Genomic DNA, 12,619 nt, shown 5'->3' with positions numbered 1-12,619 from the left:
GGGGCTCACCTTGGTGTAAGGGGTCCTGCTGGTGTAGGTGTAGATGCGAGTGTATGTGTGAGTGTTGGTGGTGGTGGGGGGTGACGTTGAACATCTGCAGCCGTGCCAGGGGGTCGTTGGTGAGCGAGGCCATGCGCTCGGCGTGGATGCGCTCGGCCGCCAGCCTGTCCGGGTAACTCATCTCCGGCCGCAGCTGCGGCCCCGCCAGCGCCAGTCTCTCCCTCTCCAGAGGGTTCAGGCCCGGGTGGAAGGAGGCGAAGGGGTGAGGCCCCGCCGTGGGTGGGATAGTCAGTGCCCCGTGCCTGGCGAAATGCTCCATGGGGTTGGTGGCCGGGTGCAGCGCGTCCAGCTCCGGGGGYTTCACCTCGAAGCCGGGCTTCATCCTCTCCCTCAGCTCCCGCTCGCGGATCTCCCGCTCGCGGATCTCGCGCTCGCGCAGCTCCCGCTCGCGGATGGTGGGGTCCACGTTGTAGAGGCCGGGCATGTGGTAAGCCAGCARAGGATCCGTGGGGTTCAGGGGCACGAAGAAGGGGTGGTTGCGGTTGGTCGGGGACATGACGTGGGGCCGCGCGTACTCGCTCAGCGTCCGCAGCGCCGGCGTGTCCGGCCCGATGTACGGCGGCACGGCCGCGATGGTGGTCGGAGGGGGCTCGAAGGAGGGTCTCATGTGGGCCGGCCCGCTGAGCTGGGACTCGCCGAGACGGCCCTCGTGGGACGAGCTGGACACCTTCTGCTGCACACAAAGGGACAGGATCTCACATCAGCATGGCAAAGAGCGCCTCAGACACAGCCAGCCCTCCCTCTGCTTCCAGCCCTTCCTGCAGGGGATAGCACTTGTGTGCCTGCACAGAGTGCAAGGGACACAAAAGCATCCCCTGTATCTGCACAGGGCTGGGGACAGCACTCGTGTGCCTGCACAGAGTGCAAGGGACACAAAAGCATCCCCTGTATCTGCACAGGGCTCTCCTGTTGTGAGTGAATGTCACCACTTGGCTGAGCTCTCCCCAGCTGCCCTGGCTTCCCACAGAACCACACCAGGGGCAGAGATTCTCCATTTCCTGCAAGGGACAGTTCCAGGCAGGCTGGAGGTGCTCWGAGCAGGCTGGGTTTCAGTCCATACACACAGCCCCACACTCAGASCCCYGACTGCATGGGATCAAAGTGCTCCWGGGGCCCTGCACCYTGCAGTCACCATCCAGSTSAGGCCCAGCCATMAATTCCCTCCCACTGCTCTGAGCCACAACTGCACCTACCGCAGCTCTTTCCGCTTCTCTCTCACGCTCACGYTCCCTCTCTCTTTCCTTCTCTTTTTCTTTTTCTCTTTCCCTCTCTTCCCTGGCTTTCTGCTCYGCTTCCCTTTTGGCCTTTTCGATGGCCTCTTCTCTCTTCTTGGCCAGTTTGGATCCTGCCAGAGGCATGAAGTACAGGTCTGCCCTGGAGCAGGAATTGTAGCCACGGTCCAGRTGCTTATAGAACCTGAAAGGAACACATGAGAAAGAGCTCAGCCTGGGAAAGATGCAAGAATCTGGGAGCTCTATGTCCAAAATAAAAAATGCCACTACACTTAAATAAAATAATACCAGCTTCCCTGGAAGCCAGAAGAAAATTATTTGTACCATATTGTCCACAGATAGTGGAATATAAAAACAGAGGAAGCAGAGCACTGACCAAAGCTCCATACCTGGCTGACTGACTGGCGTGRCTCGGGATATCCACCACCGTGGGCTCTGGGGATGGACTCCTGGGTGGAGGTGGAGGGCTCTCGGGCTCCTCTGCTTCATCTGGGACCTCCTCCTTGATCTGGATGGGTGGCAGCGTGCAGGCTGTCACCACGGGCACCGTGCCACTCGAAGCTGCTGACGTGGAGATGGGAGTCTGSAGAGGGATGCCAGGCACGGTGGGCGGCGTGGAGGTGGAGGGGCACGAAGGAGGCGTGATGGAAGGTGGGCCCCCGGGCACGAAGGGGTGCTGAGAGAAGGGGGGCTGCGAGGGTACCKGATGGAGCCCAGAGGGAGGGTGGCTAGCAGGAGGAGGAAGGCTCTGGCTCTGGGTCAGAACAGGAGGCTGAGCTTGCGATGACTGCAGCGGCTGGCTCTGGGGCATCAGCTGCAGGGGAGGAGGGTGTGCAGATGGRGGGTGGTGAGTGGACAGCGAGCTCAGAGGTTTCAGAGCGGGCGGCGGAGGCAAGTTGGAGTTCATGGAGAACGGGGACGGGCCAGAGAGATGGGGAGGGTGTTTGTGGGCAGGAGCAGTGGGGAGCTGCGGGATGGGGGTGGTGGGGGGAGGTTTGATGTGAGGCATGGCCATGGGGGCGGGGGGCAGCGGCTGCTCCCGCGGGGGCTGCGCCGGCTGCAGCGAGGCCGTGCCGGGCAGGACGGGCTGCGACACCTGCAGCGCCGAGTGCGAGTGCGACGGGGCTTGAGTCTGGAGGGGCACCTGAGACTGAGAGGCCGGGGCGGGCAGGGAGAAGGGCTGGGCAGGGCTGGTGTGAGGCAGCAGGGGCTGGGCCTGCAGAGCGTGCGGGCCGGGCTGTGCCGGGCCGTGCAGCGGGGGCTGTGCCGGGGTGGCCGCGGGCTGGCTCTGCCCCACGCTCAGCGGCTGCAGGGGCGGGTGGGGCGATGGCAGCCTCTGCGGGTGCAGAGCGGGGGCCTGCTGGATGTGCGAGTGAGGGGCGGATGCTGCGGGGGGCTGAGGCTGCCCCGAGGGCTGGGACGCCGGCGGTGACACCTGCGCGGGGGCCGGGGTGGCACTGGAGGCGGGTGGCAGCGCGGGCAGCGGGGCTGGCACCGGCGGCGTGGTGGCAGCAGTGGCCTGGGCAGAGCCACCCGGGGCCGGCAGCGCCTGCGGCTGTGCCTGCAGCACTTGCTGCTGAGCGGAGGAATCCGAGTCGCTCTCATTGTCCTGGGGGCTGGGGATGCTGGGGGACGTGCTCCTGTTGTCCTGGTCGATGTCCTTGGGGTCGCTGCTCCCCTCGTCGTTGACGCTGCGGCTGTCGGAGCTCTCGCCTTCACCCTCTCCCTCCGAGGGCGAGTTTGGCCGGCTGATCTCCTGTGGGGACAGGGACAGTGACAGTGACTGCTGGGCCTGGGGAAGCTGCACTGAGACATCCCAGAGCGCCACAGGATGGCATCCATCACACTCGCTGTGCAGACACGGCTGTGGGTACCCTCTGCACCCCACAGGGCCCAAACCAGCACAGAAACACAAATACCCATGGGAGGTGCCAACACAGCATGGCCAGGCTCCTTTCCACAGTRCCCAGGGGCCAAAGGAACAAACTGAAACACAGGGGAGTCCTGCTGAACACACTGAAACACTTCTCACTGTGARGGTGACCAGCAATGGAAAAGATTYGTCCTGGCACAACTCCAGTGGGGGTCTTCTAACTTGTCACAGAAGACAAGAAACCCTATTTAAATTTTAAAAAAATGGAGGAAAGGGGTGGAAAATAACCCAAATGTACTCTTGTATGGTTGATATTGATATTAAAAGAAAAAAAAACCCAACTTCTGGACTTACCCCATATCATCCCACTGTTTTCAGCAGAAGGAACACATTATAACATTGGTCGCTTTCCAGCCACAGATTAGGTTACAATTTGCTGTGGCTTAAACTGATCTCATGTTTTTGGTTTGTTACCAGATTTGCATCCCCTCCCMATCTCAAACCATTCTCCTAAGACAAAATATTCCTCTGTGGGACTCACTTGGGTTTTGGATTTTTTGGCATTGGATCTGTCAGGCTCTTCTGTGTCAGATGCTGCCTTTTCCCGCTGCCTCTTGGAGTTCTTGAGAGGAGAAGACACCTCTTCTTTTATCTTCTGCCCCAAAGGAACCAGAACACAACAGTCACCAGTGGTGTAAATGCAAAAACAAGTTGAATGTATGCCAGTGCACCATGTTTAACATGAATTAAGAAAATGAACTCAGAAATTGAGGTATTTAAGAACAATCCAGCACAAACCAAGCTGGTACGAAAAAGGAAGAATGAATAAAGCATTCTTCATCTCAAGGGGTATTTCAAACAGAGCTGAGCAGGACCGAGTCCATCAGGAACTCACAGCAGATACCTGACCTGGGTTACCCTTCTAACAGAGACCAASACCAGTTATTAACTGGTGCAAGATGGAGCAAGGATTTCTGCAGGAGACAGGCACAGGATAAGCCCCTTTCTGCTACATTAAAGTCTTGCTGTACTCTTGATATTTTGAGAGGAGTATTTTTAGATCCCCTCAAATACAGGGCTAACAGTGAATAGCTATTCTGAGATTACTACCTTCTTCCAYGGCCTGGAACAGCTCTATGCATCACATAATCACCTAACTTCAAATTCTGCCAACTTTCACTTTTATAATGTGAAAACTTGCTCCGTACTCCAGTTTTGACTTTTTTTTTTTTGTGGTAATATTTATTTTTAACTTGCTGCTTTTCAATTCACACTGCTTAATGGTAAGCCTTCCTGGCTTTGATTYTTTAGAATACTTTTGGAAAGTCACTAAATTCATTTAAACAGACTCAACTGTCAGCTTGCTCTGAACAATCAAGCAAATACACCTCCAGAGAAACAGAAGTAAGACTCAATTACTAAATGCTCACATTCCTTTGTAAACAAAGATTAAGCACTACTTAAAAAAAAATCCCCAAAACTGTCTACTTGCCTCAAATACAGCRTATTTCTGATCTGCATTACTCCCCTGAGCTTAATGCTTGCATTTGCATCCGAAATGGAGGGATTAATTTCTCGTGAGAGCAGAAAGGTTACACGGGGTACTTGAACAGATTGATCCCTGCATCCCTCCCTCTGGGCTGCCCCAAATCCACACACTCAGGACTCTGTGGGTCAGAGCCATTCCCCGTGATATCTGCACCTCCTGAACCTGCCCAGAGGCCAGGAAAGCGTTACCTTGGTGGATTTTTTGACGGACTCAGCTTTGCTGTCGTTGCTGGAGGTGCTGGCGGCGCTGGGCGAGTTGCGGCCGCTGGAGCGAACGTCCTCAGCGATGGGGGAGGCTCTGCCATCGGGGCTGGCAGCCTGCTTCTTCCTGCCACTGCGTAGGGTCGACATCTGGGGGAACACACACAGCTCAGAGCTGCTCAGAGTGCCCCAAGAGGTCAGGGAATTAATGGGAAATTCATCGGGAATTATTGGGAAATAATCACAAATTAATCGGGAAATAATCGGGAATTAATCTGGAATTATTGGGAATTAATTGGAAAATAACCAGAAATTGATCAGGAAATAATCGGGAATTAATCTGGAATTATCGGGAATTGATTGGAAAATAATCAGAAATTAATAGGAAATAATCGGGAATTAATCGGTAAATAATTGGAAAATAATCAGAAATTAATCGGGAAATAATCAGGAATTAATCTGGAATTATCGGGAATTAACTAGAAAATAACCCAAAAATAATCGGGAACTAATCGGGAAACAATCAGGAATTAATTGGCAATCAATCAGAAATTAATAGGAAAAAATTTGGGAATTAATCAGGAATTTTTTCCCTTTCTCCACAATTATTTTTAATTAAAATCAGAGCTAACACACTCCTGAATGAGCCCGAGAGCAAAAACCTGGAGCATTTCACCTTGTTGTACTTTTTCCTTCAAAGCTCAACTGGACTCAAATGTAAAAGCAGGCAAATCCTTCATCTGATTACTCAGAAACACTCAGTGCTGATTGTTTAATTAGCAGTGTGTTAGCAATGACATCAGAAGATGTTCCAAYACACAGCACACACAGGGGTGCCTGAGGCAGGAGGGGACCCCGTGCTCCATTTACAACAGTCCATCTGTTGGCATGCCAGAGCCAAGRGCAGGGTCTAAACCCCAGCCCCAGTGTGGGAAATAAGGGATCACAGCAGAGTACATTTCAATAATTAATGCTGTTTCCCTGCCATTTTGGCAGATTTTTGGATGACTGGCTACCTAAAAAGCAATGGAGCCAACACTCCCCAAGAGCGGAGCCTCACGAGATATTTAGAATCCATGGTCAGAGACGGGAGGGCAAGGAAAGGAATCTGTCTGCTGCTTTCTATCWGCTAAACCCAACTCCAAGATCAAATGAGCCCGAGCTCTGCCAGAACCCTCACAAGCTCCCAGGAAGGCTCCTGGCACCTCATGCCAGGAACAGCTCAGTGACAGAGCACACCAAGAGAGGCAAACCAGAGCTCTCTGCAGGGAAGAGACTCAACTCCAGTAACATGAGGAGACCACAGGAACAGCATCTCATTTTTTAAAGCTCTTTCTGAGGGTTGAACTGTGACAGGATGCAGCTGGAAGGAGGACACGTACTAGCCCAGGATCTGCAATACACTGCCCTCAGGATGACAGTCCACTGGCAGCATCACAAACACAGGAATAACAGGCCTTGCAGAGATATTCCATCTCATTTTCCCAAAGAAAGCCTCAACAAACCCCACTCACAAACAGAGCATAAGCAGGCACAGCCCATGACAAACCAGCCAGTTTGAGTCTGGCTCCTTTCCCCCTGCATCAGAGGGTTAAACCCACCGAGCCTCGACTCCGCCGTGTCCTCATGCTATGCTTCCCACTGAGGCCATCATCTTCCTCTTTCACGGGCTTGAACATAAAGGGAGGGGGRTCCACGGGCTTCTCGATGGGCGGCAGCTCCCCGTACTTCTTGAAGTGAATGCGACAGTCGGTGCACAGCAGGATGTTCTCTCGGCCGCCGTGGTGCCAGTCCTTGGAGGCTTTGGGCAGGAAAAGCAACACTCAGCACCACACACAGCACAAACACAGGGAGTCATTWAAAAAGCTACAGTCACAAAAGCAGCTGCTTTGTTACAGGTAACAAAGATGGAGAAGTTTTTGGAAAACTTCCTCCTGCTCCAGTGCACATCCTCAACACTCAGTTTACAAACTGTGGTTATTTGTTTTAAGAAACTAGTTTTGAGGCACAGAAAAGGCCTCGTCTGCTCTACCTGGGAGCTAACAGGCAGCTGTTCCTCTGTGGTTTCTGCAAGAGAAGTGAGCTCTGAAGCTCTCATTTCCTTCCCCATTCTGGGGCTCCCACTTCTATCTGTGCACATGCCCATACGTCAGACAACCTTCAGGAGCAGCCACAGGAGCGGGGCTGACGCATGAGAGATTTGGTGCAGCACAAAGCAGTTTTGTGTGTGACAGTCACAGCCCAACACTGATTCATTATGTCACAAATTGATTACATAGATTATGGATTATGCAGATTTATTCCTGTAGAAATGTCTACCCCAGGGTTCTCCTTTGTCACTGCAATATTAATTTGCAATGGCAAAGCCTGATTAACTCTGTTAGGAACGCTGCTATTTCAGCTGATTCACCCCCATGGTTGGGAACAGCACAGGAGCTGCTGGTGCTGACTGCAGCCACAGCCCAGCAGGGACTGGGACATACTGGTGAAGGGACTGGGACCTACTGGTGGTGAAGCAGTGGCGACAGGCGTAGCCCTTCAGCTCCTGCTCRCTGTCCTCGCTGTCAAAATCATCTTCACTGGCCGAGCTCAGATCCACTGAGGGTGGGAGGACAAGGGAAAAAGGAAAATGGAAAATAAACACTCAGCAGGATTTTCTATTTCCTCCTACTTGGCTAAAATAACCATTAAGCAAAAGAGATCGTGACCCCCTACACCCACCCTGCCTTTCCAGGCCATTATTTCTGATTTTTCAAACTGAACAAGACCAGACCTCATCAGTCTGCACGTTAAGGGAGGGAGGATTCCAGGAATGTGCCAAGGGATACAACTCCTGGAACCTCTSAATCAGCAATGGTACATTTCCAGGTAAGCTGTCATCCAAATCCCATCCATGGTGAGTTAGAGGCCATGTTCCAAACCCAACATTTTCAAGAGAAAGGAGGTTTATCTTAGAACCTGATCAAACTTATAATCAAATATTCTATATTTAAAACCYACTCTACAAGATTCCATGAAAAGATCCTGTGGTGGTTTTCCTGGTTTTTATTTTGTTAGCCAGCMGTACAGGTGTTTGTGGGTGGAGGAATCAATGCTTACATACARTGGACCTGTTTGAAAAACATGTTGTGATTGTTTTGGATGAGAGGCACTGAAGGATAACACCAGCTTTCCAATCCTTACTGCAGGGCTCAAAGCTTCATCCCACATTGCAAAAATGTCATGTTTTGAACAAGAGGATATGCAAAGGGTCCCTTTCCTTTGTGGCAAAGTAGCTGATTACACATTTGTGAGCTCAAAAGCTGCATCTAAACCGCTGAAAATATGCAGACATCACAAAACTGTATCTTATCTTCTAAACACCTCAGGAGTAAATACTTCCCTTTTGAGAGCACTGCATTTTTCTAGTCCACCACTATAAATACACAACGTAACAGGGCTGTAATTTGTCACAAGCAGGAAGCCCTCTGGCTTCTTCTGTTCGAATCTTTAATTAGAAGAGAAGTCCTTGATGCAGAAATACTRTTTTTTCTAAAGGATGTTTGTACATGCAGGTTACAGTTTATGCATCCAAGCTTACAGATTCTACAGTACTTGCCATCAGCATTTGTCAGCAAACTCGTTACCCTTCAAATTAACACAGGGTTACATTTAATARCCACCCCTACCATAATTCCTACATTAATACTTGCAGGTGTTCAAACCCTGACTGCAGAGCTGACCCCAGGCTAGCACTTGCTTTCTTTCACTAAATGAATTTTTATTCTCGTCCTGCAGTCAGATCTGTAAGGATGGGCTCTCCCAGCTCTTGGACGTGCTGAGTTTGTTGGACTGAGCTGTGGAGTGCAGATCCTCACTCCTTGTGCACAGAGATGGATAATAAATCCTGCCTGTTGAGCAGGAAAAGCCACCAGCCCTACCCCTCCCTGCCACCCTGGCCACAATTCTGTGTCCTGCCTTCTTACCACATCCTGCACCTGCCCAAATTCATTTTTAAATCTGGCCATTTCTGCCTTCCACAGTCCCTTTTCTTTATGAGGCACAAGGGCTTGGAAACCCTTAAACCTCACAGGATAACAAACCCTTCTCACATGGACTAAGGTTTCTATGCCCACATGGACCCCGGGCAACGCAGCATGTCTTTGGGGAGTTAATCTTGGTTTAGACACTGCTCCAGGCAAGGCCAATGTTCTTCCAAGACTCCTGAGGGTACAGTGCTGGCTGCAGAARGCAGGGATCACCCAGAAGGATGGAAGAGCCTTCCTTCCAAAGGGATGGAGGATTTCCTTCTTTCTGTGGTTCTTAATGCCCATTTTACTGTAATAAGCCTGGAGAAAATACAACACAACACCCAGAAATCCAATCCCAGGGCAGCATTTCCATCCTTACAGGAAGCTTTTATGTTTAAGGACTGCACAAAGCCCTGGGTGATCAAAGCTGCCTTCCACATTCCAGCATAATGGTGCGGGAGATGGAGAGGGCAGCAGCCTGAACTCCATTTCCTTCTGCTCCCTGGGAGGAGCAGCAGCACCAGCACTGTTCCCACTGCTCCCTGCACCTGAACAGAGCCCAAAGCAGCGTTGAGCACTCACAGAACTCGCTGGAGGGGGGCCTGGAGGGAGTGTTGACCGGCGTGGAGGCGGTGCGGGTTTTGATCCTGCGGAACACTGCCTGCCTGCGGTGCCGCCGGTGCGCGCGCGAGCTCGCCGCTTCGGGAGTTTTCTTCCAGTAGTAATAGAAGGTGATGAGTTCTCCCTGCAAACACAGGAGGAGCATGTTAGAGGGACGTGCAAATGTGACTTGGCAGCTCGCTGCCTGCCCTGTCTCTCTGTATGCACATGTGGATTTTTTCTAGGAAGAATCATTATGTGTTTCTGCCAGAAAGAAGAATTATTCAGGTAAGACACACACAAAAAAATCCTCATTATTTTTTTTGCCTGCTTTTGCAGAGGAGGGAAGAAAGTAAATAAATGCTTTTTGACTCCTCCCCTAGGAGAGGAAGGAGGTTGGGAAGTTTCCAGCTCCTCCAGGATGCTGCTGGTGCCAGTGCTTCGGAAGAGGGTGCCCTTGTGCCACTGTCAGCACCCTGTGACACCACCCCAAAGCTGCCCCAGCCCCTCTGTTCACAGACACAACCACCCCAACCCAAACACACTCTGCCATTTTGTCAGCCTACATTCCACAAAGTGGTATTTTTCAATATTCCTGCGTAAGGAGCTGAAAGTTTGAGTAAAAACATGTTMAACAACAAGTCTATAACCGTAACACAACCCTAGCACACTAAATCGTGTTTTAATTTGAATATATATACCCACATCTAAATTAATTAAGCAGTTAAAAGAGCACACCTAGAGAAATGAGTGATAATTTCACAGCATAATGAATCTGGCTTGCATTCAAGGAGTGGAGCAGCTGCCATTCAAACCTGTGGATGCAATGCTGAACCAAAGAACAGCATGTGGTTTTAATCTCTTTTCTCTTACTTTGAAACCCCATCATTTCCTGGCGACTTGTCTGCCTCTAAGGTAAAAGGTGTTGTTGCTTTCAAGTTGCAAGAGAAAAACGGGGAAGTTCTAACCAGCCCCTTGAAAAAAAATCAACATCAGAACAAACATACCTGAATTGCCCACAAAAAGGGTTTCTTTGAACTGTGTTTTATGTGATCAAATAAGCTCAGCCTGCTGCCTCCGTGGGGAAATCCTGCAGCCCCTGCTCCGGGCAGAGCAGGAGTTAACTCCAATAACGACCCTGCCTGAATCCAAACCCTCCCCAGGGCCCCAAACAAGCAATTACAGCCACAACCAATACCTGCACCACTGAAACACTCCAAAGACAAAGGGAGGATGTTGTTCTAGACATTAACTGCTGACATTTAAGACACTTTAGAATTCTACCGATTCCTAATTTAAAAATAGAAACCCCAGAAGAAAGAACACAACCACAAGGGTGATTTCTGGCAGCAGGCAGAACAGATCGTTTTTAATCTGTGCTGCCACAGACTGCGATGATGCTCCTGATCCCCACCATGCACCTGAACAATATTCCTGCATTATACATTAAAATAACAAGTATTTAGAGTGATGGTTGGTGAGGAGGAACAAGTGAGCAAAACATTACCTACAATTCTTAATTCTGAAGGATAAAAACCCTGCTAAAATATTAAAAATTGCATTTCCTGATGAGAATCTGAACCTGGCTGGGGATGAGCACCCAAGCCATGGCAGAGCAGGATTTCTGAGCCCAGCACCCTGCTCTGCTCCTGCCTGCTCCCTGCACGTGTTTGCTTTGGAAATACCATTTCCCTGAGCCCATTAAGTGGGCTCAAAGTCCACCCAGCCCAACTGTTTGTCCACTTGGGGATATGCCTGTGCCAGGAGCCAGGCTGGGCTCTGCAGGGAAGCTTTTGCAATGCTCTGCACAGGCAGAAAAGTCTCCTGCAAATGAAATCACTCATTTCTTACCTATAAATTCATTTGTATCAAATCTGAGGCGTCAGCACCAAGGAGCAGATCAGTAAATCCCRTGTCTTTATGTCAGTGAATTAATGTGTCCTCTGACACATGGCAACAGCAGAGTACAAACCRATCTGTTCTCCCATCATAAAATAGGGAATGGGAACCTGTTAGAGCTCCATTTACACACTGCAAAGGCATCAGGTCCCWGGGGAAGTTTAACAACTTATACATGCACTGTATCATAAACCAAACTTCCAAAAAGAAATGGTGTATCTTTCCAGGAAATGCCAAATTCATGAGCACAATGCTTTTCCCCCCTGAGACTCACTCAGAAGTGCACTCACAACTGCACACAGATGAAGATGAAGGCAAAGTCTACTCATTCAACAACTGGTTTTAGCCCAACTAGGAAATGTGGACAGATTGAAGGACTAAAGAATATTCTGTACTTCCAATTCATCATTGGACTGCACGAGTTCAGCACTCAGCAAAGCTGGAAGTCAGAGGGGGAGCAGACACAGAGCTCAAGCTCACACATAGGTACCCCACAGAAAAAAACCCAATGCAAGATCTGATCATCCACCTGGCTCTCCAGGATGCCACTGTCTGCCCAGGGGATTAACTCTGGATGAGCCCAGCCTGGCAGGATTAGAGCCACCATCCTGGTGCCTGCATGGGTGGCACAGGCTGGAGCACAAAGGACTAAGTCAGGAAAGCTTTGGTTCTTCAAACAGGGAGCAAAAACAGCTTCCAGCCTCACTGCAAGGAAGTCAAATGAGCTTTAATCAAACATGCACAGTGCGTGCTGCTGAAAGCCAGGGCACATAAATTCAGGAACAAAAGCTGCTGCAGAAATCAATAGCCTCCTGAAACATTAACACAGGCCAGCATTGATCAAAGGCCCTGGGACAAAAGGCTGCCTTGCAAATTAGCTGCTGGTTTTGCTTGCAAGCAAACAGAGAAGCATGAACGCTCTGACATGAATGGCCTGTAATGATCATTTTGTTGGCGGTGATCTCACCTCACCGCAAGGTCTGGCAGTCAGCACATCCCACAGCCTGAGCTGGGCTGGGCCAGCTGCTCTGTGGCTAGCAGACCATCAGCCAGGGCTAGTGCTGCCCTGCCAGCCTGCAAACACACTGAGCCTCTCCTTTAGGTGCTCTGGGCAGGCTGGGTATGGCCAGGACACACACAGAGCCAGGGGAAAGCAGCCTGAGCCACCCTCGGGTCCCCACAGGACTGGCTCTGCT

At 50.7% G+C, this 12,619-nt stretch overlaps 2 protein-coding genes across 2 annotated transcripts in view; both read right to left on the bottom strand.

Moving 5' to 3' along the window:
- Positions 1-12,619, bottom strand: part of LOC130579310 (arginine-glutamic acid dipeptide repeats protein-like) — a 43,135-nt gene that overhangs the window by 8,292 nt on the left and 22,224 nt on the right. Inside the window, exons 3-10 of the mRNA XM_057375995.1 lie at positions 9,507-9,669; positions 7,420-7,512; positions 6,516-6,715; positions 4,903-5,064; positions 3,707-3,820; positions 1,682-3,048; positions 1,254-1,476; positions 7-730 (exon numbers count right to left, since the gene is read on the bottom strand). Coding sequence (XP_057231978.1) covers positions 7-730; positions 1,254-1,476; positions 1,682-3,048; positions 3,707-3,820; positions 4,903-5,064; positions 6,516-6,593 — 2,668 coding nt within the window. The 5' untranslated portion in view covers positions 6,594-6,715; positions 7,420-7,512; positions 9,507-9,669. The remainder of the gene's footprint in view (positions 1-6; positions 731-1,253; positions 1,477-1,681; positions 3,049-3,706; positions 3,821-4,902; positions 5,065-6,515; positions 6,716-7,419; positions 7,513-9,506; positions 9,670-12,619) is intronic.
- LOC130579308 (arginine-glutamic acid dipeptide repeats protein-like) overlaps positions 7,041-12,619 on the bottom strand; it is a 157,160-nt gene continuing 151,581 nt past the window's right edge. Inside the window, exons 12-14 of the mRNA XM_057375994.1 lie at positions 9,507-9,669; positions 7,420-7,512; positions 7,041-7,072 (exon numbers count right to left, since the gene is read on the bottom strand). Of these exons, the coding sequence (XP_057231977.1) occupies positions 7,041-7,072; positions 7,420-7,512; positions 9,507-9,669 (288 nt within the window). The remainder of the gene's footprint in view (positions 7,073-7,419; positions 7,513-9,506; positions 9,670-12,619) is intronic.

This window comes from Malurus melanocephalus, unplaced genomic scaffold (assembly GCF_030028575.1).
Source record: "Malurus melanocephalus ecotype Western Australia unplaced genomic scaffold, MMel_1.1 scaffold_266, whole genome shotgun sequence".
In the NCBI taxonomy this organism is placed as follows: domain Eukaryota; kingdom Metazoa; phylum Chordata; class Aves; order Passeriformes; family Maluridae; genus Malurus; species Malurus melanocephalus.
The sequence above is the reverse complement of the archived record's forward strand: the minus strand, read 5'-3'. Positions and strand labels throughout refer to the sequence as shown.